The sequence below is a fragment of the Oppia nitens genome, unplaced genomic scaffold, assembly GCF_028296485.1.
Source record: "Oppia nitens isolate AA-2021 unplaced genomic scaffold, nextdenovo-longstitch-racon4-pilon3 scaffold2_pilon_pilon_pilon, whole genome shotgun sequence".
Taxonomy (NCBI): Eukaryota; Metazoa; Arthropoda; class Arachnida; order Sarcoptiformes; family Oppiidae; genus Oppia; species Oppia nitens.
This window is the reverse complement of record NW_026533210.1, coordinates 8314380-8342019: the sequence shown is the minus strand read 5'-3', so window position 1 is coordinate 8342019 and position 27640 is coordinate 8314380. Positions and strand designations below refer to the sequence as shown.

Genomic DNA, 27640 nt, shown 5'->3' with positions numbered 1-27640 from the left:
AAATCAATTTAACGATTAGAAAATATAATTTGAAAGATAATTTTAATATAAAAATTATTTGTTTAAATGCCTTTAGATTTTTAAAAATAATTAGCTAAACATACAAATGATTTAACTTTTATAAAAAAATAGTTTTATAAATAAAATAGAAATTATAGTAAAAACAAAATATATATTCATTTAAATTACTTATTAAAAAATTAATTAAATGAAAGCATAGTTTACTTAAATACTTTAATTTCATACACAAAAAAAACTAATATGTGATAAAATTTGTTAATTAATTGCATATAATATATGTAACCTGGGTCATATAATAATTAATATATCAGAATAAAGTTTTTAAAACAAATTTTTTAAAAATTATATTCAATAAAAATATTCAAAATTAGTAAACTTTTTATTTTTTTATACAATAAATCAAATAAATGAATAGATTTTATATATAATTTATGACATTATTTATGTAATAATAACTTTAGATTACATTGAATTCAATGGTATTTCAATAATAAATGCCATAAAAAACGTTTTCACAAAAAAACTGTTGTTTGTGTGAGCAGTGAAGCAGCGATTGGACGCCATTTTGGATGCGATATCTTCACCAATACTTTGAGACAATAAATAAAAAAAACAAAAACAAAAAATTGTCTACAAATTTCTTGGGAAGTGATATCACCACTGATTTTAATTATTAAATTCAAACCAATCGTTGAAAAACTGTAAGTAATAATAATAATAATAATAATTAAATTGAATGTCAAAACTAATGTCAAACAAACAAAAAACTGTCAAAAATTTTTTTAGTCAAACAAATTAGCGGCAAATGAGTCGTTTCGGTGGCCAATCAAGTCCGTGGACATCGGGTGCACCGCCAAGCTATGGCTATGGCAATCATCATGCACCGCCAATGCCTCCGCAATACGCCGCACCGCAGCCGGCTTACGGTCAGTCTGGCCCGTGGAGTATGTCGCCGCAAATGCGCAACACTGGCGGCGGCGGCGGTGGTTGGGGCGGTCAACCTACACCCGCTTTGCAACCATATCAGCAGCAACAACAACATCAGCGACGACCGGGCGGCGGTGGTGGTGGTGGTCAACAGTTTAATATGAGACCCGTATGTACCGGCTATTCATTGATGATATCATAATTAATCTTTAATTTGATTGTAATTGTTGGCCAAATTTTTTATTAATAGCCGATGTCTGGCCCAACTGGTAAACGGGCAAATCAATGGGATAACGGACCGCCAAATAAGCGATTCAACAATAATAAGGGTGGCCGAGGCGGTGGACATCATGGAGGAGGAGGCTATTGGCGTCAAGGAGGCGGCGGTGGCCAACAAAATAAGAACCGAAACAACAATAATAATAGTAATAATAATACTAATAATAATAATAACAAGAATAACAACCGAAACAATAGTAACAATCGGGAAGTGAATCGAAACAAACAACAAATTGATACACAACTTGAAAGAGTAAGTCTTCACTGTCTTTAAAAAATAAAGTTTTTGTCTTTTGATTTTTAAAAATGCGCTAAAAATTGCGATCAAAAAATACGACCATTTATTACTACATAAGCTGATAGTACCGTAAGTGTTATATATATACTATCGTATAGTTTATCGGTAATTATATGGATTTATCTATAACGTAACATATTTAAACAAAAAATAGTTTTTAAATTACCAGTATTTTTATGTTTTGAAATTTATAATCAACCAAAAACATCAACAAAATTTTTATCAATTGCAATACAATTGAGTTCATAATAATCTGTTAAGCAAACAGATGATAATGTGATTTACAAACAAGAATAATATAGGGTATATATAAACACAATTAAAAATAATTTTATTTTGGCTTTAATTAATAGTATGAATGAGTGATTTGTGATATATATATATATATTGTATATATTTATACGGTATATACCGTAATAATTAATATATATTTTAGTTTAAAAGAATATATAATTGATAATAATTTTAACATAATTGATGAAATATAGTGAAGAATCTTCAAAATAATAACTTATAATAATATTGATATAAATAACATAAATGGTATTAATATATATATATATATGAAGATTATGATAAATATATTGACATTTTTTAATGAAAACATCACTAAATTAACTCTAAAAATGCAAGCATTTGGGACAACAAAAATGCAAACACCGGGACATCTGATTGATAATGGGATACGAAATCAAATTGAAAATTTACTTATTTTTTGGGGTCATATTTATAATATTTGTTTGTATTCAGTGCTAAAAGTGTTTGTTAACCCAATGGATTTGGACATCATTTTGGATATACATTAAAAAAAAGTACGTATTAAGACATGATTTTATTTTATTATAAATTTTTATCTAATTTAAAATTATCTTATTTTTTATTATTAATTTTGAAATTTTTTGTTTTGCAAATATTAATATATGAAATAATATATATGAAATGTATTAATATACAGTATTTCTATTTAAATATTTTAAAAACTATATGAATTTTAATTTTAATTGAATGTATACTATAAAAATTGATTAATTAATTGCTTTTTTAATTAATGATTAGGTATTTATATCTATAAAGAAAATTGTAAATTATTACTAAAAAAATATTTACTCAAACAAAAACCACAATTTTATTTGAAATTAAATGAAATAATGAAATGTATTAATTATTTTTCCAGAAAAAAAGGAATTTCCAATAGAAATAAGTGCTGTCGATATCGTCGACAATTGGATTACTCGGCTATGCATTTAACGCCAGCCCTTAAAAAATAAATATGCCTTCAGTTTAAACAATCACTTATTTATATTTTATATGATATAAATAATGCCTTTTTTAAAAAAAAATCGTATTTTTAAATACGATATAAACTTAATTTATATGATTGACTGATGCACTCCCAATGAATTGCCATAATAAAGGGCTGGCGATTCAACTTACATGTGTCTTATCAAATCTGAACTTTAAATTTTTTTTATATATAAATTCAAACCAATTGGATTTGAATTTTGCTTATGATTTATAAATTTTTATTTATAAACTGGTTATAGTGCTAATTGCAATTGATTTATACTAAAAAATATTTTTAAAAAAACAATTGCAAAAATTTTTTTTGAACCTCATATTATAATAACCAATCCTCAACTTTTTTTGTAATGATGGCATTGCTAACTGTAATATCAACCATAAGTTTTATGCCAATTACCGTTAATATAAAATTTGAAATTTTTAAGTGAATTGTGAATTTTAGTTAAATTATGTATAAGTTTTATACTGTACTGTATATACAGTATAATTATATTTGATAAATATATATACTGTATAATGATTTAATAAAAAAAAATCATTGTAAAACTTTTAATTTTTTGTAACACATTTGGACAAATGTTACTAATTTTGTGCCTTCAATTAATTATCTATTTTTTATTTAAAAAAAATAATGATTTGAAATCAAAATCTATGAACAATGAACACAAAATTAACAAATAAAATTTAATAACAATTTTTTTTAATATATATCATATATAATTAAAAAATAGTAATTATAATAAAAATCTATTTAAAGATTTTAAACATAATTACTTAAAAAAAGGACAGCATTTTAATGCTTAGCACAAACTATATATACAAATAATAACTTACTTTTTAGATTGCAATAAAATTGCATAAATTATTTGAGAATTTTTTAAACAATATAAGCAGCGATTTTAGTTTAGAGTAATTATTATGTTTTCAATTATGAATTTAACATTTTTGTTTTGTTTCTCTTTAATTGTTGTTATAAATAGCGACAACAACATGATTTGGCCCAAAAGTCTGCAGAATCGTTGGAAAATAAGGTTTTTATTATTTTTTGTTGAAAATTGATTATAATTATTGATTACCTAATTGTTAATCATTTTTAAAAAATTATTATTAGGAGTATCCGATTGAGACACAGGTTGCCAAAGCAGGAGACGACGACAAGAATAAGAATTTAGACATTGATTCGGCACAAGAAAAATATTTGTTGGCTGTCTTTGGTTATGTTTGCCGTATGTGTCCATCAATTTGTTGTACAATCTTTAGCTATAATAATAATAATTAAAAATATATTTATTTTTTTCAATTTCCAGAGGTTTGCAGTGTATTCTTGAAAGACAAAACCGCTCGCTTTGATCACTGCAAGAGTGAACAACATTTGGAAAAGTTTAATGCATCAGAAGAGGAACGGATCAACAAAGAGAAAGCAGAATCCGATAAGAATCCAAAGACAGAGACTAATGAATCCAATGAACAAACGACGACTAAGACTACTACTGCTACTACAGAAGCGACAGTAACTTCAGAGACGTCGCCGCCGAAGCCGGAGATAGCTTCAGAATTGCCAAACGGTGAGGCAAGCGATGCAAAGACGACGACAGAACAGACGACAAGTGTCACCACCGATAAACCAATTGATTTGACTGATAAACCCAAAGAGGAGCCAAAAACAGAGGCCATTACTACTTCATCTACTACTCCTACAACTACTAATCAACCGGAAGGTCAGTCTCTATAAAACTAGAGGAACCGTCTATTTGTTTGTTTATATTTCGAACCGAATTATCTTTTGACTTATATTTTTGTTTATATTTTTGTTTATTGCATTTATTTTTAAAAAAATTAATAATTATTAGTACATTACCATAATTCCAATTTCAAATATATAATATTAACTCTTAATTAATTTTTTTCTCTAATTACGATATATATTGTAAATAAATTTTAAATTTGTTTTGATTACATTGATTTATAAAATTGTGTTTTGTATGTACTATTGTTAGAAATAAAATCTGAAGAAAAGGCAAACATTGCTGAGCCAATCAATGATAAAACGGATGATAAAACTAGTGAATCCAATGCCCCAACAGGTGCTACAGTTGCCGCCACCGCCGCCGTCGCCGACAACACACCCACGGCTACCTCTGCTGCCGCCGCCGCCAACACTAATACGGCTACCTCTGCCGTCACCGCCGCCCCTAACAGCGGCCAACCCATACAGCCCACCACTACTCAAAACAATCAAAATAATTATTCGGGTCAGGAGTTTAACCAAAACAGAGGTCGCGGCTATCGAGGTGGACGAGGAGGTGGAAATCGAGGTCGCGGCGGCGGTCGTGGTCGCAATCGCGGTCGGGGCCGCAAATGAGTGGCCACTCTTATTTTCCTCTATATATATATATCTCTCTCTCTCTCTTTATTGGCTCTTATATTGAGTTTTCTCATTTAAAAACAATCTAAAGATCTAATAATTGTTTTCAAACTGATCGGTTGTTTTACTCATTTAACGGTACTCTCATATGTGAACACAATTTCATTCATAACTTTTTAAAAATCACTTTTTAGTTGTAGGTTTTGATTGTTGTTTTTTTGTTGTTATTGTGTCTCATTTTGTATTGATTATACTTTACCAATAGCATTGCAAACAACAATATACATGCAATTCGTACAAAAAACATATTTTTAATGATTTTATTTAATTATTAATTTTTTAAACATTTTATTTAATATATATATATATACAGTATATATAATTATCAATATTTATCATTCATTTTATTAGTTTTTTAAAAAAATAATCTGATTGAATTTTGAGCTAATTTTTATTTATTATATTATATATACACAGTAAAAAACAAATTGGTTTCTATCGGGAAATAATAACTTAATATAATAATTGTTTGTTTGTTTTTAACATAATTTTGTTTAAAAAAAATGCATGCAATCATAGTTTATAATAACAAACATACAATATATTTATAACAAACAAAAATTGATGTCTTTTATATATACATTATATATAATTTATATATATTTTATTAATTCGTGTGTAATTTAATTTATCATTTTTTTTAATTTAAAATATTATTTAATGATATAAATGAAACAAAACAAAAATGTTTTTTATTTTATTTGGATTTGTTTGAATTGATTAAGTTATCCTTAAGTGTCGGATAATCGCATCCATTGCGAGGTAGCGGTGATTTAACCATTGGTGACAATAGTATAGCCGCCAACCAATTGGGTCCTAAATTTTCGCAAACATTTGTCCTCCAATTGCCTAAACTGTATTGATTGATACCATTGTTTCGTTCATATGTTGTCTGATTGTTGACCATCAATACTGAGTGATAGTAAAGAAGACCCGTTGCAAACATGAAACCAATAAAATTAATTACTGATAGAAATGTATAGCAAAAACATTTCAACGATATATAGCCGAATAGCCAGAATGGAAATGGAAATATATGGGTAAACACTGTTACGTATGTCAAACCTCCCAGTGCTTGCCATATGAAAAATTGGTTCAATACGGTAGCGTATAGACCGCCGATGGCTACCCATAGAAGTAGTCCGTAATAATATCTAAAGTTCTTGTAACCAATACAACAGCCTATTGATTGATTGATTGATTGATCAAAAATAAGATTATATGTAAATAAATTGAATGGATTTAATTTATAATTACCACTGAAGACACAGTGATGGTCTCGTTTAAGGACACATTCATCACAGATTTGGCAATGATATGAACGGGGAGGTGAGTTGCCCTCACAGATGGCACAGAAACGCCAATTGGGTTTAAGCAATGACGGCATTAGTAAACCCGCAGTCGATATTGGAGTTGTTATCAACCATAAGAAGTTTGACATTATATTGAATGTAATAAATAGGCCGACAATTATGTGAAAGTATTGAACAGTGATATCGATAGTGTGAATGTGTGGTAAAACAACTAAAAAATAAAAATAATAATAATAATAATTAAACCCAACAAAAAAAATTGATTTGAAATTTTAATTATTTGTTTGTTTTAAAAAGTATAATACAATAATATCGGGAATAAGATTTGAAAGAAACCTTTAACTTCAAAAACAAATGTCGCGAAAACCATAAACACCAGAAATCCTATACCGAAAGCGTCGGCCACTGTCTTGGGAACCGGTCTTCGGTAGTGTCGACCCATATTTTTTATCTACTGGACAATACTGAGATAGTGTGGCCAACAATTTATTTGGATAATTAATAGATCATTGATATATATATATATTTAGCCGACAGTAACCCTATTTTACTTCAGATATCGACTAAAACTATAGTATTTGAATGTATGACTACTGACCGCACATTTTTTTTTAGTGTAGTCTATAATACTATTTGTATGGACACAGAATTTAATGGACAAAATTAGTTACTGATGAAGATTATTGATGGCCTAATTAGACAAAGACATGATTGATTGATTGATACCACATAACAATGGTATTGAATATTAAATAATAACGAAATGAATCTATAATAACAAAGTCTTGTGTTTATTATCTGAAGACTTTTCGTTTCTAACGTAACGCCAACTCTTTGTGTCCAATCATTGATCACTTTGTCGTTTAAGGCGTCGATATTGAAACATACAGTTTGAATGTCTGGTTCGGTGTCCAACTGTTTGACGATTAAAAAAAACGGCCAAATAATGGACTGTCTGTCCATTTAAATATCTCATCACTTGATTGTCTGCCGAAAACAAACAAAAACTTTATAATAATTAAAAGTCCGAATCAAATGACGAAATGCTGACCAAAATGATTGATAACAACGTTATTTGTGAACCAATTGAAGCGCTTTTGTTTGAAAACAACTAATAATATAATAATAATAATAATAAACACGTTTTGAATGTAAGAAATGTTTGGCAAACGTAACGATGAAATTCCTGACAATCATTGGTGTCATAAGACTTTTGGCCATTTTTGTAGCCGTTTTAGCGGTCAAAGTGACGGCCAAAGATATCAACGAAAATCTGGTTACAGCCGATAGTGTCCGGACCGCTACTTTCGAGTCAGAATTTCCCGAAAAACCATTGCAATTGGTTCGGCCAGACGTCGATCACAAACGACTGGTGATTGTCGAGGAAAATGTTAAGGTTTTTGATTTATAAACTACTTCTTTGTCTTCTGATTGTTGTTTTAGTACTTTTTTTACGGTATTTTGTTTTTTTAACAGCTATTGCACCGTTTGGTCGGACCTGTGGCTACCGTAGCAGTGGTCGGAAAGTTTCATTCGGGAAAGTCGTTTCTCATGAATCAATTGATGGGCAAATCCAACGGTTTCGGTGTCGGACCCGATGTCCGACCAAAAACGATGGGCATATGGATGTGGGGAAAACCTACAAAATACACACTGGATTCTGGTCTGAAAACATGGATTGTCTTTCTGGATACCGAAGGTTTTGCTGCCAACAATGTGTCCGAGAATTACGACGCAAAGATTTTTGCCGTTTCGACACTTCTGTCATCATTTCTATTGTATAACTCGGTTAAGATCATCGACCAGTCGGATATCGATTACTTGGAACTATTGGCTCGACGGACACAGTTGTTTGCATTGCGGTCACAAATGTCTAGAAAGAAGTGGACCAACGAGTTTAACAAAGATTTGTTAAGTTTTCCGCCGCTGATTTGGATCGTCCAGGACTTTGTTCAGTCCACTCTCGAGGAATCACCGAAACAATGGTTACATCGATTGATGGGTTCACACACACGAGAAAATGATTTATACGAAATAAGTCTTAAAGATATTTTCAAATCAGTTGACTGTCACACACTGTTTTTACCGGCCGTTAAGAAACATTTATTGAATGACCTATCGTTGGCCAAAGAGTCCGATCTGACAGAAGAATATATATTTGAAAAGAAAGAGTTGATTAATAAACTAAAGCGCGGAATAGTTCCCAAAGAAAAAAATACTAATCCTATCACTGGTATAGAGTTGGCCGCATTGTTGGAAATATTAGTAAACGCCGCCAACGATGGCTCACTGGCCGACATTCCTAACCGTTGGGACGCGTTTGTCGCCCGATTACAAGAGACAGCCATTGAAGATTGTCTCAAGTTTTACGAGGCAGACATGAATGTCTTGATTATTGATGAATACGACAACAATGCTATCAATATATTAAAGTTTGACGAATGGCACATCCAGTCACAGGAAAGATCTATTCAACTATTAAAACAATTGCTTCACGGCTTAGAGGATCCGCTAACCAAAGGTTTACACGATTTGAGTCACAAGATTACCATTCACTTTGAGCGCACACGTGATATCAACGAAAAGAAAATCAAACTCAAGTGTTCACAGAGTTTACATGAATTGGAAATCAAATCCGAACAAAGAATTCGTGCCATTCAACTGCCCGTACAGACCAGTCATCTGATAACACAAGCAAAAGAAATACTCAAAGATATCAAAAGTGATTATATTAATCAAGTGAAAGATCTGGTCGATAGTTCAACAATGGAGTTGTATTTGGAAACACTGACCAAAGCTGTCAAAAATCAAGTGTCAAGTATTCAGTTGGAAAACAATCGGGCGATCGAAGAGTTTTTCGATCGACAAATACAAGAATCTATCGGTAAATTTGATTCGGTGTCACAATCGGACTACAGTCGTGTTAAGCCACGAAAACCAACACTATTGAGGCGTATATTTGAAGAATCAAACATACAGGCGCTCGACATGTTTAACAACAATTGTCAACAATATACCAGTGAATCGATTTATGAATCAAAGTTAGCTCTTTTGAAGATCAAATTGAATGAAAAGATTTTGAGTTTAGAAAAACAAAATGAATTGATTGCCAAAACCTATATTCAAAATGAATCCAATCGTTTGGTCGATGAGTTTCGGTCACAGACGGGTACATCGTTTATACCGTTACCGGTGAATAATACCGAATTAGAGTCTCGGATCAAACTGGAAGTATCCAAATCTATTAGAGACTATTCGGATCTATTAACCGAATATTCGACTTACCAAACATACGATGATATGTTTGTTAAGTTTAAGGAAAATTTAGTTGAAATTTGTGATCAAAGACGTAATGAAAATGTCAAGGCTTTTACTAAAGAAGTGGAGACACCGTTAAAGACGTCTAAAAAGATAATCAGTTTATCGCATCACAAATATACAACTGTTTTTAGTTTCAAGCAATTTGTAAGTTATATTTTTTAAATTACCGGTAAATTTATTTTTGATTTTTTTCAATCATTTTTATATTTGTTTTTTTTTTCAATTGACAGATGCATTCCGTGTGTTTACTTCATTTAGATGAAGGAAAACCTAAATACTGGTCATTAAAATTAAAGTCAGAAATAATCGATGAATTTATTAGTAGTGATAAACAATTGCTTGAATTAATTGAATCGAAGTCTGGCCTCTATTCATCAATTATTGGTTTTTTCCAATGGATTTTATGGATCTTAAATCTAGGATAAATGTTATCAAATATTTTTTTAAATAATAATAATTTATTTTATTATATAATTATATTGTTTTATAATAGTTAATTGTATAGTTATTAATTAATAATTTTCTTGTTTATTATTATTACAGTCATTCAAAATATGAAATTTGTACAAATTGTTGATTTTTAAAAAAATAAAATATACTATTAGACATTAAAATGTTAGTATAATAATATAAAAATAAAACTAATATCAATATAAAATTAGTCAATAAGTTAGGGTATGATTAGGCAAATATGTGTGAATTTTTTAAAAGTTGGCATACATTGGCATTAAATGCAGTCATAACTAACAACATATTGTCTAAAAATAACATAAATAAAAAATACTGATCACTTAAACGATATGTATAGATATATATTTACGGTATTAATTATCATACGAAGTCGTTTAACTTACCGTTAATTAATTACTACTAATATTCAATTGTATATATATTTCTAGACTTATTACCGTAAATATATAATAAAGTATTATATTAGTAATTTCTGAACAAATTTTTTGATTAGTAATTGCCAAGTAATGAAATTCACTTTTTAGTTTGTTTTAACAAACTTAAGGTACGATCAAAATATATAAATAATATATTAATTAATTACTATTATTGTTGTATAATATACTGTATGGAAACAACACACTATGGATAAGGCACTGGTTGATTAGGTTACACTATATATATAGTCAATTAAAGATAGATTAACCTCTGGTGCTAAATGCCTGGCCAAAGTATACTGTATTAATTATATTATACTGTACAAGTGTTTGTTAATACAGTACAATGGGACAGTGGGGTTAGATTATAAGTATAATCAATATGATTAATATAATAACAATTAAAGCTCCCAGTGCTGCCCATCGGCGACGTTCTGCTAAAAAATTAAGTTAATTTGGTTATTAAAAATATTTTTTGATTATTTAATTAGTTATTGTATGAAAAATATATTCAGTATACTAACCATTGGACAGATGTAAGACTCGGGCAATCTTTTTAAGTCTAGTATCAAATCGTGAGTCATTGATATCCATTTCGTGTCCAAACTCATCAAGCATTCTGTCAATTGATAATAACAACTAAATTATTAAATTACCGATAATTTTAGATTATCAGATATGATATAATATGCACATACACTGCGTGCTCATCGACTTCAGTGCCCATCTGTCGGCTAATTGACTTCAGATTACCGACACTTTCCCTGAGTTTATCGTACGTATCGTTGTTTTGCGACATAAATATCCGCTGTTGATGCTGTAGATGACTGCCCTCATCGACAGTGATACCGATATCTGTTGAGGTGTTGGCTGTATTGTTGTCCAAACGGGTATATTTTGAGGCATTAGTGGCTTCAAAATTGGACAAACTTTGACGGAACTGTTGTTGTTTCTTATCTTTGCTTTGATTGTCAAACAATTTTTCGCGCATAAACTTCACCTCATCTTTGGTCTGATGAATGAATTTGCGTCGACTATTGATCTCAGTTTCGTCTAATTTAAACTTTTTGGGATTGTTCTCAACGATTCCAATCGTTTCCTCCAAGTCTTCCAAATCCCATTCAATACTACGCAAACCATTTCGTAGTTCAGTTGTCGTACGATCTATCTCTTCCTTGGTCTCACTGTTGGGATCGTCCAAAAAATCAGTCCATCGTTCAAAATAATTGCGACATTTGGTCAGTGCGTTCAGTACTTCGCTATTAATTTTAGTGATAACAAGAAATTTGTATAAAACAAGTCAAACACATCCCATAAACAACAACTACTACTACTTACTCTCTGACGACGAAAAACGGATCTTCGAGTGACATAACTCTTGAGTGTCTATATATATGTCTATTGGATGGACATTAAAGACAATAATAAACTAAAAATAAATTTCAAGATAACAAAAGTTGAGATCAAAACAAATAAACACAATATGTTTGACAAACAACTTCTGTCGCAGTTTTGTCAGCAAAAAACAAAACAAAAAACTTAAACAACAAAAGTATTGTCCGGAAGAATAAGTTGATCTCAAATAATAATTATTAAAATTAATAATATATTTCACAAATGAGTTGTAAATTATTTGACAAATGATTTCATTATATTTAACAATAAAAATATTATAATATAATAACCGTTTTGTGTCTGATATATGATATAAAAACTGATTACAACTATAGCGACACAAAACTATTAGTTACTACAGTATTATAATAATAATTATAATAATATTAATAATAAATGTATCGACACTTCAAAAAAAATAAATAAACTAAAACTTAGGAAACAAATTATTGTCTCATTTTTCAATACTATAGTTATAATCGACAATAGATTTCAATATTGAATACAATTTGTATTTTCAATGCTATTATTATTATTACATTAAGTTATGTCAAAGTCATCACTATTTACCTGTACTTTACTTACAGGTAATCGTATAATACGCTAATACGCTGTTGCAATGTTAACGCATGCGTACAAACACTCAAAACAACTGTACAGTATATGCATAACAAACAAACCAAACATACATTTGTTTGGAACCATAAGTTTGTTTAAAGAGAGAGAGATATACAGTATATATATATAGAGAGAGATATAGATTAGTATTGAGAACTGGTTTGCAATGAATGTATTGATATTTATTTTGAACGACAAAACCGATTGACAATTGAATAGAGAGAGTGAACTCATTGACAGTGAAAACACATTTTAGTATTCGATTTTGATTCGACTCATCGATTATTATTGATATATCATTGGACTCATCATTTGGAATGAATGGCTTCCACTCAATACAAACAGAGGTTCGGTTCGATTATATGATATGATTGTAGCGGTGTTTACGACTCTAGTTTGTGTCCACCGAAAAAACAACAATCGAATGTCATTAACACTTAACATAACATTTACAACACTAACTGTTTGTTAATATAAACACCCCTTAAATATAATAGACATAACATAGCGTTCTATGATTTTTAGATGTAATAGACATTAGAAAACATACGGTTTTTATTATTAATAATACTTTTTATTTATAATTAGAATATTTAATCAGTAGTTAGTAGTGTTGACATCGAATCCCGACCCGAAACAGAAACCCGTTTTGTTGTTTAGTTTATCAATCGGTAAAAACCCAAATGGCTATCAATTATAATGAAATATAATATACTATTATATCATATATTAGTTGTAAATCATTGAATCGGTTATTGATTTGTTGTTATGATTACCTGTTGGCGACAAACACTCAATTAATTAAGTGTTTAGTTATTATTTGATTTGTTTTTCTAATTATAAATATTCAGTCAATTCATTGTACGATTAGTTAGTATTATAATAATAATAATAATAATTGCAATGAATTTCTGTGTTTTTTTGTTTGTAATAATTATTGCAAATAATTTCAATACAATTTTAATCAAAAAATAATAATTGTTTTATCATTACATTTGATTTTTGCATTTCTGATATGATCTCTCTCTCTCTCTCTCTCTCTCTCTCTCTCTCTCTCTCTCTCTCTCTCTCTGAAGATATTTAAAGTTCAATGAGTTGTTGAATGTCGACAAAGACGGTGATAACGATGTGGATGAGGCACAAGACAAGGATCAAGTGATTGATACGCGAAGTTTGCGTCGACTATGCTTTGATATCGGCTGTCCCGATGACCACAAACACGTGCGGTCATTGGTCTGGAAAGTAAGTGCTGTTGTTGTTGTGGTTTGCTATTGTGTTGACCATAATATTAATAATATCTTTGATAACATTTTTACAGATTTTGTTGGGATATTTGCCATCAGATAGGAGCCAATGGACGAGTCATTTGGCAGAGAAACGAAAACTTTACAATCAATTTGTTTCTGAGCTTATCATAAGTGACGACAATAATGTCAAATCACCCGACGATCATGTATTTTGTTAATTCAATTATTGATGTCTTAAACATATACACTAAACATGTCTTTAATATAATTTGTTAATTTTGTTTTGACAGCCATTAAACACTGCGCCAAACAGTCATTGGAAAAATTATTTTCGCGATAATGAAGTGTTGTCTCAAATTTATAAAGACGTCAGACGTCTATATCCAGACATATCATTCTTTCAGCAAAGAATTGCTAAGACATTCACCAAATCGACAGCTTGTGATGTCATTGGTATTGATATATAAATAAATTTTTTGTTTTATTTTTTAATTTCAAAGGCTTATAACTATAACTGTATATAAAATATATTATTTTTGTATATACTGTATATTGATATTTTTTTTGACAACCGAAAAGGTCGTACGTCAAGCAAAGCCTATACCATTGATGTGATTCGCAACTGTTTTGGTGCCACAGAAATAAGAGACAATCAAAAGAAATACAATACTAGCGATGACAATGACTTTGACTCAACTAAAAGCCTCGACGGCCAAGAATTTCATTGGTAATAATAATTCTAAATCTAATTGATTGACAATTACCGTAATTTTAAATGACTTGTGTGTATATGTATGGGACAGGCAGATTGTGGCCAGGGTACTATTCATATATGCCAAACTGAATCCGGGTCAGGGATATGTTCAAGGAATGAATGAGATTATCGGTCCATTGTATTACGTGTTTGCCAACGATCATCAAAATGGATGGAGTGGTCAGTTGTTAATGTTGTTGTCCTCTTAGATGATATCAACAGTCGATATATTGCTTCATTTCAATTGTCTTTCAATATACAGATCATTCAGAAGCCGACACTTTCTGGTGTTTTACAAGTTTGATGAGTGAAATCCGAGACATTTATAACAGTCACGCAGATTCTGATCATTCAACCGGTAATTTATTTATTTATTTATTTTGTTTTGTTTGTGCTTTTTAATAATAATAAAATTATTACTATAATAATAACAATTATAATCTGAAAGTATAATTATCAATAAGCAACAAAAAAATGATTTTATTATTAATAATAATTTTTATTTACTGGTTTTATCAATAATTAATTAATGTTTGTTTGCCTAACGTATTAAATAACACAATATAATGACGAATGGATTTTAAAAAATAATATTATTGAAAATGCAATACAATATTAATTTTCATTTCATTTGTATTGTTTTTATGTAAAAAATTACTTTTTGAAAAAAACTTGCATTAATTTTATTTTTTGATAATAAATACTAGTATTTAATTTATAGATTTTAGAAAATTATCCTTTAATGAAGGATTTCTATAAAAATACTATTTAATTAAATATTTCAGTTATTTTTTTTTTAATTATTTGAATAATTTAAAATTTATTATTACTATTACTATTTTTGCTTATATTAAATGATTTTTAAAATCAATTATAATGTAGAGGACATTGAAATCGTTATTATATTTTGATAACTATTTTTATAGTAAATATTGAGATTATTTTACTTACGGTAAATGTCATTTTAGTTAACAAAATATTAATTTTTATGATATTATCGGACCTCCTGTATCTATAAGGCATATTTTTTTAAATTTATAAATCTATTTAATATATTACTTTATACACAGTATAAATTATTAATACTATATATATATATAATAAAATTAGTTAACACATGCTAGCAATGTAATTGAAAATATAATAAAATAAAAAAATATAGTTGTATTTATTTATAAATTATTTTTTTATATGTTTAATAATAAGTTTAATATCAATAATCACGTAAAACACCTCAAACCTTACTTATAAAAAAGTATTAATAATTAATTTGTGCCATTTATCTGGTGCTGATCAATGCACTTTCAAAACCAACACACACTTTAATGTTAATCACTAGAAAACTGCATAATAATAATAATTATTATTATTATAGATTGATATCAATAATCATTATTATAATGTTTTTTGAGAAAAAACAAAATAATAATAATAATAAATAAAATAATGTTTATTAAATCAATGTATTTATTTCCCGGAGAGAAATCCATTTTTCTAATGTATTAATTATAATTAACTTCTAGTTTCTAAAATAGTATTTTTGTAAATATCAATAAATAAAATTAAAAAATAAGTACTAATGTACGAAAAATTAGTTTTTAAAATAGCGAATTTGTTAAAAATATATTTATATATACAGAGTCATGCAAATAAAAATAATAATTTATAAAAAAATATTATTATTATTAGAAATTATAATTTTATAAAAATAATATTATACTGTACTTTCTATATTTATATATATACAGTACTATACATATTAAGAAAAAGTATTTTTTTGTTGACTATTTATCTATTGGTAGGTATCGTAAGTCTAATGACTCGTCTAACAGGTCTGTTATCCAAAGAAGACAATGATTTATACCACAGAATCACTTTAGTTCAGGCAATAAAACCACATTATTATGCATTCCGATGGCTAACCCTTCTATTATCGCAGGAGTTTCCACTACCCGGTATGTAAACTCTCTCCTCATAAATATTTAAAGTACTTATACATACACACACACTAAAACTATATGTAAACAAATTACTATTTTTAAGTATTATTTACTTTATATAACTGAATAAAACAACTATTTATTTATTTCAGATGTACTCAGACTCTGGGATTTCCTGTTCTCGGATGAGAAGCGTTTCAATTTCTTGCTTCAGACTTGTTGTGCAATGATTTGGTTAGTATTTGAAACCAATGATTACTAAAAATATTTTTTTAAATGATAATTTATTTTCCAATAATATGTTTGTTTTGTATTTAATTTGAATTATAAATACAGTTTAATCCGATCCGAACTAATGAACGGTGATTTTGCCACTAATATGAAACTATTGCAGAACTTTCCCGAACATATCGACATCAATCAGATCATCGCAAGAGCTAAACAAATACATATCACTTGATATAATAATAATATGATATTTTTTTAGTATAATAATAATAACAACTAAATTAAAATTAAATAATTAACAACAATAATTGTCATCAACTATGCATAATATATAGTTAATGAGATAATTTTTTTTGAACATAAATTTTATTTTTTATATACAATATAAGATATAAATATATATATATATTTAGCATATATTTGTGTAATTTATTGCCAAAATGAATATACAAATTTATTTATATAAACTGTGTATTTGTAATATAAATTGTTTTATTTCATAATAACTTTTACATAAAAATTTTCGATATTTATTAACAAAAAAAACTACAATAAACTAATAAAATATAAAATAATATTTAAAAACTTTTACTGAATTTGTATTTAAATTGAATGACAACTTAAATAATAATAATGAAAATCTTGTCAAAAACCCTAACAGACAGACCAGAGCTTTGAATGTATATATTAATGATTATATAAAATAACTTTTAAATAGAGAGTTAAATTAGTTTTAATTTTTTGTTGTTGTTGTTGTTGTTGTTAGCAATCATTTAATTGAAAAGTGATAAAAACCAGTTTATATTTATAAGTTAAAAGTAGTGAATAGTGTTATTTAAAATAAAATAAAAAGTTAAATGTAATTCATGTCACTGTAAATCTAGATTATGAATGCATTTAATGCCATTAGTCGAGTGCTAGTTATATATAAAAAGTAAATTTATATAAACTTTATAATATACTGTATGTCTCTATTGAATGGTCTAAAAGATGTGATGAACTCTCACTTTGAGTGAAAGTCCTTTAACTTATTTTTTGTGGTCTCTCTCTCTCTCTCTCTCTCTCTCTCTCTCTCTCTCTCTCTCTCTCTCTCTTATCCAAGAATTCCTTTAAAAATGTTTTTCATTAACTTTTTTTACTCTTCAAAAATTATTTTATTATTTTGTTTTATCTTTTGCTATAAATTTAAGTCTTGATTCTCTCTCTCTCTCTCTCTCTCTCTCTCTCTCTCTCTCTCTCTCTCTCTCTCTCTCTCTCTTTCTCTCTCTCTCTCTCTCTCGGGAGTCAATCTCTCTTTCGTCTAACTCACTGTTAATTTCTCATCTTTCACTGATTCAAACATCAAAGGGTCAACAGTCCCGGTGCGACCACTTTAGTGAATAATAAGTTAAATAATTTTTTGTAGTCTTCAAAAATCCTGAGACTAAATAATATTAAATTCATGAAATCAATTGATTGTATTTTTGAGTGTTTTCATATGAGATTTTAGTTTTTTGTGTGTGTGTATACATTGCTTGTAATGTTTTCAAAAAAAAAATTTGTTTAGTACTTTTGAATCATTACTTTCAATAAATTATTTGTTATTTGTTGGTTAAACTAAATTAAATGATTAAAAAATTGCAGTTTAAGTTGAGAAAAGTCCAAACTTTTATTTCTTTAAAAATATAATTATTGCACTCAAAATAATTTTTTTAGAAAGATATTTATTTTATTCAATAAAAACAAATAATTATAATTAACCCTTTATTTTTAAGTACACGATTAATACAAATAATTTTTAATGGCTATTTGTCCTCCAAACAAGATAATGATTTTGTTATTTTGTATGTATTAATAATAAATAAAACAATTTTTGCTTAATTTCTATTCAGTGAATGTTGAGTTTCATTTATAGTTGATTTTTCAGTTTTAATTAAATTTTTATCCCAAAAAAATGAAACAAAAATAACTGTTATTTATCTATATTTTGATTATTTCGCAGTTTTATATTATATTTTGTATTATAACTTGTATAATGAACTTCACTTTTAAAGTGCTATAAATTTATTTGTTTTTATTATTAAAATATATTGTGTAGAATTAAATTTTTTCAAATTAATTTATTAAAAAATTAAAAACAAAGTATTATAATAATATAATAAATGTTTTCAAAAATTAAATAAATAATTTGTAAGTACATTAATTGTAACTCTCATTTCATTGAATTTCAATTTCTAAATCTATTTATCTTTTCAATTAATATTATGTTATAATCTTTTTTTTGTTGTTGATATCCTTAAATGTTTTCCACTTTAGCTTAAAATTTAAATATAATTTATTTATATCGAAAATTTCTTGATATTATTTTTGTGTGTCAAATATTAAATTTTGTATTATTAATACAGTAGTATTAATAGTATGTATATTATTTGGATAAATTATGGATTTAAATTACATGTAATAATAAGAAATTTATTATTATTATTTTCTTAGAATAAACAATAAATAAAATTTTTAGAAAATAAATTTAAAAATAAATATAAATCAAAGCCAACCGCTAGACTACCCTTGATTTTGGTCCACAAAATAGGTTTATGAAGACAAATGAGGGCTTATATTATATATGATACTGTATTAGCATAATATAACTCATGTCTACTGTATAGTTGTGTATGACATGTGTTATACTTATTATTCACCACAAAAAAAGACTCCGAAACCTCAATAAACAAGATCTTCACATAATTTTTAATTGCAAAACAATTGAGACCTAAAAAAAGTTAGTCAAAAAAATAATAATTAAGTAAAAGTTTGTTTCAATATAAATATAGTATATATATTGAATGGATGTATATCTCAGGTAAATAATTTCAAATTTAAGGGGAGAATGCCTTTTTTGGGGGCGGAGTTCCTTAAGCAGGTTTTCCAGTGCTTTTTGCCAGCGATGAGGTGCTCATCGAAGGGCAATCAACCGGTCCTCTCATCTCAGGTAATGTTTGAAGAGAGAGAGAGAGAGAGGAGAGAGAGAGAGAGAGAAATAGCCACAAAAGTGAACGGCAGGTGAGCTCCATATGCCATACATTGGTAGTAGTAATACATTACTGTACACAGTGTACTACACACAGTATATACCCTAAGATTTTATTATTAGTCAAAACATATAGTTTTCTCTCTCTTTTTGTCGTTTAATAGCCTCACTCTCTTTCATAGAGAAAACATACTACAACTCGACTACTACTATACACAACAGTATATATAAATATAATATAATTGAAAAATTTCAATATTTTTTTTTAAGTGAATTACTATAAATACTCATTTAAAAAAATTTTTTTAAAGCACACAAGTTTTGTGTTATCAATTTAGTAGCAAAATAAGCGAAAAAAAAGTTTTGTAACAATTTTATTGTTATCTCTCAACAACAACAACCAAAAAATTCAATGTTAAGCAAAACTATTTGATGTCTATTATTAGAGAAAGAGGCTCTGAATTGTCTCTTTCAAAGAGATAGTTATAATAAAAATATATTTATATATATATATATATATATCTGTGATGTGTATTGTTTTATTTTGCCGGATGTTTATCAATTTAACAAATAATTTTTAATTATTATTAGTTTTATTATTTAATTATTATTTATTTAATATTTAACTGTGTGTGACTATTATTATTATTATCATCGGATATATATATATTTGTGTGATTATTATATAATTTTTTTGTGTGTTTTCTGATGCATATTAATCAACTATAAGGTTCACAGTTGTAACATAACTATTTGGTAAGTTAGATGAAACTTATATCTATTTTTTAATTAATTAAAACTATATTTATTTAAAAATACAATTGGCAAACAGATAATTTATATATTTAACTATAATATTAATGAATATGCAATAATAATAATTAATAGATTAGTAAATAATGACAATTAGAGACTAAACCGTTATATCATTTTTATAGTGAAATTATTGCTACTTTTTCTTAAATAATTAAAGAGAGGAAACAATTAATGTTTTGAGACAAAGATGTGATTTTTACAAACAAATTGTCATTTTTTTGAAAGTGTAGGAAAAATTTTAAAAGTAAATTTTAGATACTTCTCCTATGAAAAGCCTATTGTTATTATAAATAATTGTCGGAAAACACAAATAGATAATTGTTTTTTAATAAATTGTTTTACTCTTTCATTATTTATTTATTTGTATTTTATAGATAAACACACATTGATTGCTGTGAAGTAAAAGATGCAAAAGCTTTACTTTATTTTATCGTTTGTTTTAATTATAATTTTTCACTTCAATGCACGTAAGTTTTGAAAATTATTATTATTTTATAATTTTATTATTATTATTATGATTACCTAATATATTCAACATTTCAAAATGCTTTATTTGTATTATTGGAATTTTATATAAAATTTATATATATATGTAAATACTGTATAATTAATATAATTTTACCAAATGTAATATTAACTTTTAAAAAGATATATAAAATAAAATAAAAGTATTAAAAGTAAATACTAGTTTATACTCCCATTACCCATATTTTCTATAAAATGATATTTTAAAATGATATGTTGTATTAAAATATTTTATTTTAATCAAAATTGTGATTTATTTGGTAATTGAGTTTTTATTTGGTAACAATCAAATAAATATACAGTATATATACTGTATAAAGGATTACAGTTAAGTGTAATCATAAACTAAATACAATTTAATGAGGCAATAGATATATCAGTCATCACTTTAAAAATTTCTTTAAATATTTTGTTTCCAATGGTTTTGAGTGATTCAACAATTGACTTATTATTATTATTATTATTATTCAGTATATTTCACAGTATATAATATATACAAAATATCATTTGCAAATCGCGTAATTATAAGGTTTTTTTTAAAAAAACAAAATAATTTCATCAAATGTATTATGAATAATAAAAATATTCAAAAAAGTTTGAACAAAAACAATTGAATAGAAAATATAATTTTATTTCTCAGTTATTAGCAAATAATACTTTATACTTTTTTAAGTTATTTTATTTCTATTAAATCTAAATTATAAAATAATTTATACATAGATTTTTGTCTTTATTTATATATATATATATATAAAACAATCAATGGATTTAGTCAAGGCTTGAGAGACCTGAAACTTTTAATCTTAACAATTATAGGAAAATTATTGTCAATTTTGTAGACACAAAATCATTGAATTGATATTTTTATATATGACTCATACCATCTGTTTTCTACCGCAAATAGTCTTATATTTAATGAATCATTTTGGGCGCACATATACTTGTATTACATACCTGTCCTGTTAGGTTTATCTATTGCATATCTATTATAATATTTTTTTATATATATATATTATTATTATTGAAATCTAATGTTTAGTGTTTGCCAAATGTTGTCGCTTTGGAGATACTGTACAATAATAATAACATTTTATTACATACATTATACTGTATTTTATAATGAATTTACATGAAAAACTTTATTTTATTTTATTTTTTGTACTTATAATATTAAAAAGGCAACAAAAATTTTGGAAAATAATATTACGAAATATTTATACAATTTTTTTGCATAGTTGTAATATATTTATTATATTGAATATATACAGGTATATACAGTAGATATATACACAGTATGCTTATAATTAATACAAAAAAATATTTAAATAATTATTGGGTCGACTGATGATTAAGTTAAGATTTGAAGACCTCATTGAGTGATTTTTCTCCAAAACATGATTATCACCATATTATTAATATGTATTTGTTTTAAATAATCTTTTATTATAAATACATAATATTTTAATGAAAATAAATTGGTTTTAATAAAGACTGAGAAATAATCTCAACTTTTTTTTAGATGCAATAACTTATAGCCTATGACTATATGTTAATTTTTATTTGTTTTATTTAAGTTGTTATCTCTTTTATTGTTTAATTATTTTGTTATAACTTCCAATAATATAATATATACTAGTAGTCTATATAAATATAAGTATATATAATAATAATTAATAACTAATATATATATATATAATTAACAACTTGATAAAAATATTTTAACATTTCAATAAACAAACAAATAAAATAAAAATATTTTTGGATTCATTTTATCTGTTAATGACTTTGAAATGAGAAAACCCATTGAACTATACGTTATTTAAATTATAGTAAATTACTGCAAAAAAAATCCAACTTTTTTTATATTTATATTTGCAAACTATATATTAAGGCATAATTTGATGTCATATCTATTACATATAATACATTATTTTTTACTGTTTTATATACAAATATAATCTAATGATTAGTGGTTTAATTATAATTATTTAACTATCATTTTTTGCCCAAAAACAAACAAATAAAACAATTTAGTTTTGTTTATTAAATAACTTAATGTATATAATTGATAGCTAAATATAAAGAATTTTTTCTTTATTTATTTATTAATTAATTATTATTATTATTTAATATTAATATAAACATTGGGAACAGATTTAAAAATAAATTAATGGGTTATATTATTCTTTTGTTTTAATATAATATTATCTCAGATGCCGTTCCCCTAAGATATAGGCGAGCATTTTCCTACATTGCCAATGATACCGGTATGTATTGATTTATTATAATAATAAACAACATAAAACAAATCAATTCAATTCAATAATAATTATCATAAACAATATTTATGATTAAATTATTTTGTAAGAAAAAAAACAAATAATTATTAAAATATCAACAAAGAAAACAAATTGCTTGAAATTTTTAATATATTTATCCCTCCAAAAAAAATTCCTCAAATCCTAAAGCCTGTACAGTTGACCACATTGTCTACAAAGACGGTGATCCGATCCCTACTGACGACCCGTGCGAGTCATGCAAGTGTCGACCACCAGGTTTTGCGTGTGTCCTAAGAGAGTGTGAGGTCAAGACTGGATGCAAAGCTATCCGAAGAGAGGGCGAGTGTTGTCCAGAATACCAGTGCGGTATGTCTTATATATATATATATATATATAAAGCCATTTTGTTAATTAGTTTTTATTAAAAAATAAATAAAACTATTAATAATAACAGGTTGTGAACACAATGGAAAGTACTATCGGGACGGCGACCGTATTCCCAATGCCGAGAGTCCCTGTTATTCGTGTTACTGTCAGGGCAGCTCAATTACATGCTCACTGGCCGACTGTAAGTTCAGATTTGACTGCGAACCTGAATATCTTCAGGGAGAGTGCTGTCCCCGATATGATCACTGTCCACCCGGTTAGTCATATATATATATATTTAAATTATTATCATTAATAATAATAATTTGCAAATCTTACAGTTACTAAATTAAAAAGTTAAATAAGTTATTTGTTTTGCCTATATTTGAGTATATAATGAATGATATAATATATTATATCAATAAATAAATTAGTATTTAATAATTGAAATTTTTTAAATAATAGCAACAATTTTTTAGTTTTATTTGTTTAATAGTTTGTAATATTTTTTAAAAAATAACTAAATTAGCAAATTCTGTAAAATTTCAACATTTTTAAAACTAAAACAAGAATAATACAAAAACTTATATTCTGTACATTTGATTATTAAAAATAGTGTTTATATCTAATTAAAAGTTACTTATAGTTTAAAAATATTTTTAGCAAAATTAATATGAATATATTTTCCGATAATATGAATAGTTAAAAAAAAGTTAAATAACTTTGATTTGATACTCTATAAAATAATAACAAATTAATTATAATATTTTATAAATTCAATTTAATATATTTATATATTTAATAATTTTCATTTGTATTTTTTATATATATTTAGAGCATGTAGCAACAAGTGTGACTGTCAAGAGTACTATGATACCGGTGCTGACCACACTCATGACCACAAAGCCAACCGTACCAATCTATACAACATCACAGTCGCCAATAACTACATCACCAGCTCATACACCACCAACAACAACAACTCCGGCAACAGCACCGACAGTGGTCACTACAACTACTACTACACCTCCATCATCACCATCGATGTCGTCGACGTCAGAAAACAAGGAATTACCCACAAGTACTTCAATCAAAATGTTTACAACAACTACAACACCTCCACCAGAGACAACACAAGAGCCTATCGCGACAACACTGTCGACTACCACCACCACCACTACTACTACAGAATCTCCTATAACAACACTATCTACAGAATATGCAACATCACCGCCACCATCTACGACAACAACTACAACTACACCGACGCCTATACCTGAAACTGAAACAACAACTACACCTGAGATAACAACTATGCCAGCGATGATCACCACCAGCACATCGAGCTCATCATTGCCACCATCGACTTTGCCGCCTATTTCTATAACTCAAAAAGATATTGTCGACAACTTATCTTCTGTTTCTTCGGGTTCAAGTCTAACGACTGAGGAGACTATAACCATCGCCGCCACCGTCGCCGACATCGAATCTCCAACAACTTTAGCCGCGACTATAGCTGATAAAGAATTGCCAACAGAAATGACTACAAAATTATCGATCGAATCGATTAGTTCATCGACGACAACACCACCAGAATCTACAGAATCCGTGACATTGAGAATATCGACAGAATTGCCGACCACTTTGAGTGAATCTAAAGAATCGTCTAAAGAGACAACAAATACTCCAATTATTGAATACTCAACAACTAATACTCCAGACATAGTCGTCAGCACTGATATCTCTGATGGTGTCAGTAAAGAAAGCTCAACACTAGTAACTGATTCAAGTCCTTCATCGGCTGAAACAACTGGATTACCTGAAACCCCAGTTTCTTCTACTTCGACATCAGTTGAAACAGATAAAAATGAATCAAGTGTTGAGTCAGTAACTTCAGCGCCTAAAGTAAACGAAATGACAACCAATTTGGTAACTACTTTACCATCATCTGAGACAACCAATGAAGACAAAATAGAAACGACTTCAAAGGAAGTGATAGTTGAATTGGAAACGACAACCAATAGTTTGATCACAGATTTAGATAAATCGGAAACAAAAGTGACTGAAGAAAAACTCATTCCCGATATGACCACAATTACAGATACACAGACAACACAGCCGCCATCGGTAAAATTGGATATCACCACCACTACTGCTAAACCTATTGAAGTCGCTGAAGAGATTACTACAACATCAGAGATTATATTGAAAGAGACTGTGGCATCGCAACCGTCATCTACAGAGTCCACCACCGAAAAAGTCACACCAGAAGATATTAAAACAACGACCATTGAAACTGAATTGACCACTAAATCGGAAACATCGGCTGAAACGTCTACTGAATTAAAATCAGAGTCGATTGCAACGGAAAGTCCAACAATAGTTAGTTCAGCAGAAAGTATTGTCACAGAAATGCCAAAGATTATAACAACAACAACCATTAGACTTGATTCGGAAACTAATGAATCAGAAATGACAACTAAACCAATTGTTGTCGAAGAAGTGGTAATTAAAACTGACGAACCACCAAAAGCTCCGGAAGAAATGCCGACAACTACAGTGAGATCGGAAGCGACTGTCATTGTGACTGAAAAAATTCAAACACAGCCACAAAGTTTGCCGTCTGAAACCCAACCTTCAGAATTGACAACTCAGACATCGATAATTGTTTCCGAAGAATCTAAGATTACCGATGAAAAAGCAGAAAAAACATTAACGACGACAACGATTCCAATAACAACCAAAGTTGACGATGAAATTAGTGAAGCAAACGTATCGCCCGACTCTATGGTCGACAAATCAACATCAGATCCAACTGTTGTTAAATCGGACGATCTGTTAAAAGAAATTACAACAGAAATTATAAGCACTGAAATGAGTACTTCCAAAGACATAATTAATGATAATACTGAACCATTAGCATTAGTTACAACAGTTAGTCCATCATCGGTGGAAACAATGACAACGACAACATCAATCAATGCACAAGACGTCACTAAAGTGACGGCGGCTAAAGACATTGTCGACGAGGCTGTGATTCCTGAAGTGACTACAACTAAACCACTGAAGACAATTGAAGAGATAACAACAACAACTACTACTTCTACTGAAGTTAGCGAAAATGTCGATAATGTAGTTGTTGTCAAAACAACAGATGAACCCAAAGTTGTAGAAGTAGAAAGTGTTAGCAACGAAGTAACAGAAATTGTCACCGAAGTAATGACCAGTGCATCGGATCCGACAATGACGACGACGACAACAGCGGTTCCAGTTATTGCCAATGATTCAAATGAATTGAATGACGAACCTATCACTAATAAAACTGATGTAATTGTTTCAAATGACACAAAACTTATCGAAACGATCTCAACAACAACAACAACGACGACAACACCGACACCAACAACAACAGTACTGCCAGAAATGTCTAGTGAATTGACGACAACAAGTAATGGTGGATCTAATCTGGAAATTGCCACAAATAGTGCCATTGATGATGATGTGGTGGTAGAAGATATTAAGACAGAAGCAAACAAATCGGATGAGACAACAGCTGAGAAAACTATTGAAGAGACGACAGAAAAATCTGGTGATATTATTATTGACTCTCTGAAGAAAACAACAAAAGTCTTTGAAGACATCGTTGAATCAACGATAGCGACGATTAGTTCAGCGGTTAATTAAAATCTGAT

The 27640-nt window shown here is 27.9% G+C and overlaps 6 protein-coding genes across 7 annotated transcripts; 4 read left to right on the top strand and 2 right to left on the bottom strand.

The window, feature by feature from the left end:
* Window positions 1-498: 498 nt before the first annotated feature.
* LOC128955175 (SUN domain-containing protein 2-like) lies at window positions 499-5375 on the top strand. The gene is made up of 7 exons (XM_054300820.1): window positions 499-722; window positions 808-1117; window positions 1199-1480; window positions 3808-3858; window positions 3939-4053; window positions 4135-4545; window positions 4825-5375. The coding sequence occupies exons 2-7, from the start codon at window positions 827-829 to the stop codon at window positions 5187-5189; spliced, it is 1515 nt and encodes a 504-aa protein (XP_054156795.1). The 5' UTR covers window positions 499-722; window positions 808-826; the 3' UTR covers window positions 5190-5375.
* Window positions 5376-5949: 574 nt separating this feature from the next.
* On the bottom strand, window positions 5950-7351 carry LOC128955194 (probable palmitoyltransferase ZDHHC24). Its single transcript, XM_054300838.1, has 3 exons — window positions 6902-7351; window positions 6510-6776; window positions 5950-6434 (listed from the first exon to the last, which is right to left on the bottom strand). The coding sequence occupies exons 1-3, from the start codon at window positions 7005-7007 to the stop codon at window positions 5950-5952; spliced, it is 858 nt and encodes a 285-aa protein (XP_054156813.1). The 5' UTR covers window positions 7008-7351.
* A 348-nt stretch (window positions 7352-7699) lies between these two features.
* Window positions 7700-10311, top strand: LOC128956009 (guanylate-binding protein 1-like). The gene is made up of 3 exons (XM_054301690.1): window positions 7700-7961; window positions 8042-10030; window positions 10117-10311. Exons 1-3 carry the CDS (start codon window positions 7743-7745, stop codon window positions 10309-10311), a joined length of 2403 nt encoding a protein of 800 aa, XP_054157665.1. The 5' UTR covers window positions 7700-7742.
* A 607-nt stretch (window positions 10312-10918) lies between these two features.
* On the bottom strand, window positions 10919-12474 carry LOC128955268 (syntaxin-6-like). Of its 2 annotated transcripts, none has more exons than XM_054300918.1 (4): window positions 12112-12474; window positions 11472-12032; window positions 11298-11392; window positions 10919-11210 (listed from the first exon to the last, which is right to left on the bottom strand). In XM_054300918.1, exons 1-4 carry the CDS (start codon window positions 12144-12146, stop codon window positions 11134-11136), a joined length of 768 nt encoding a protein of 255 aa, XP_054156893.1. In that variant the 5' UTR covers window positions 12147-12474; the 3' UTR covers window positions 10919-11133. The 2 variants fall into 2 exon arrangements, with proteins under 2 accessions (XP_054156893.1, XP_054156894.1); XM_054300919.1 differs by having other exon boundaries at window positions 10919-11207.
* A 433-nt stretch (window positions 12475-12907) lies between these two features.
* Window positions 12908-17227, top strand: LOC128955082 (TBC1 domain family member 13-like). The gene is made up of 10 exons (XM_054300718.1): window positions 12908-13133; window positions 13863-14028; window positions 14105-14239; window positions 14324-14486; window positions 14613-14760; window positions 14837-14967; window positions 15050-15145; window positions 16590-16742; window positions 16880-16961; window positions 17064-17227. Exons 1-10 carry the CDS (start codon window positions 13108-13110, stop codon window positions 17185-17187), a joined length of 1224 nt encoding a protein of 407 aa, XP_054156693.1. The 5' UTR covers window positions 12908-13107; the 3' UTR covers window positions 17188-17227.
* A 3957-nt stretch (window positions 17228-21184) lies between these two features.
* LOC128956008 (mucin-2-like) lies at window positions 21185-27640 on the top strand. The gene is made up of 5 exons (XM_054301689.1): window positions 21185-21245; window positions 23517-23570; window positions 23772-23948; window positions 24037-24225; window positions 24784-27640. The coding sequence occupies exons 1-5, from the start codon at window positions 21185-21187 to the stop codon at window positions 27630-27632; spliced, it is 3330 nt and encodes a 1109-aa protein (XP_054157664.1). The 3' UTR covers window positions 27633-27640.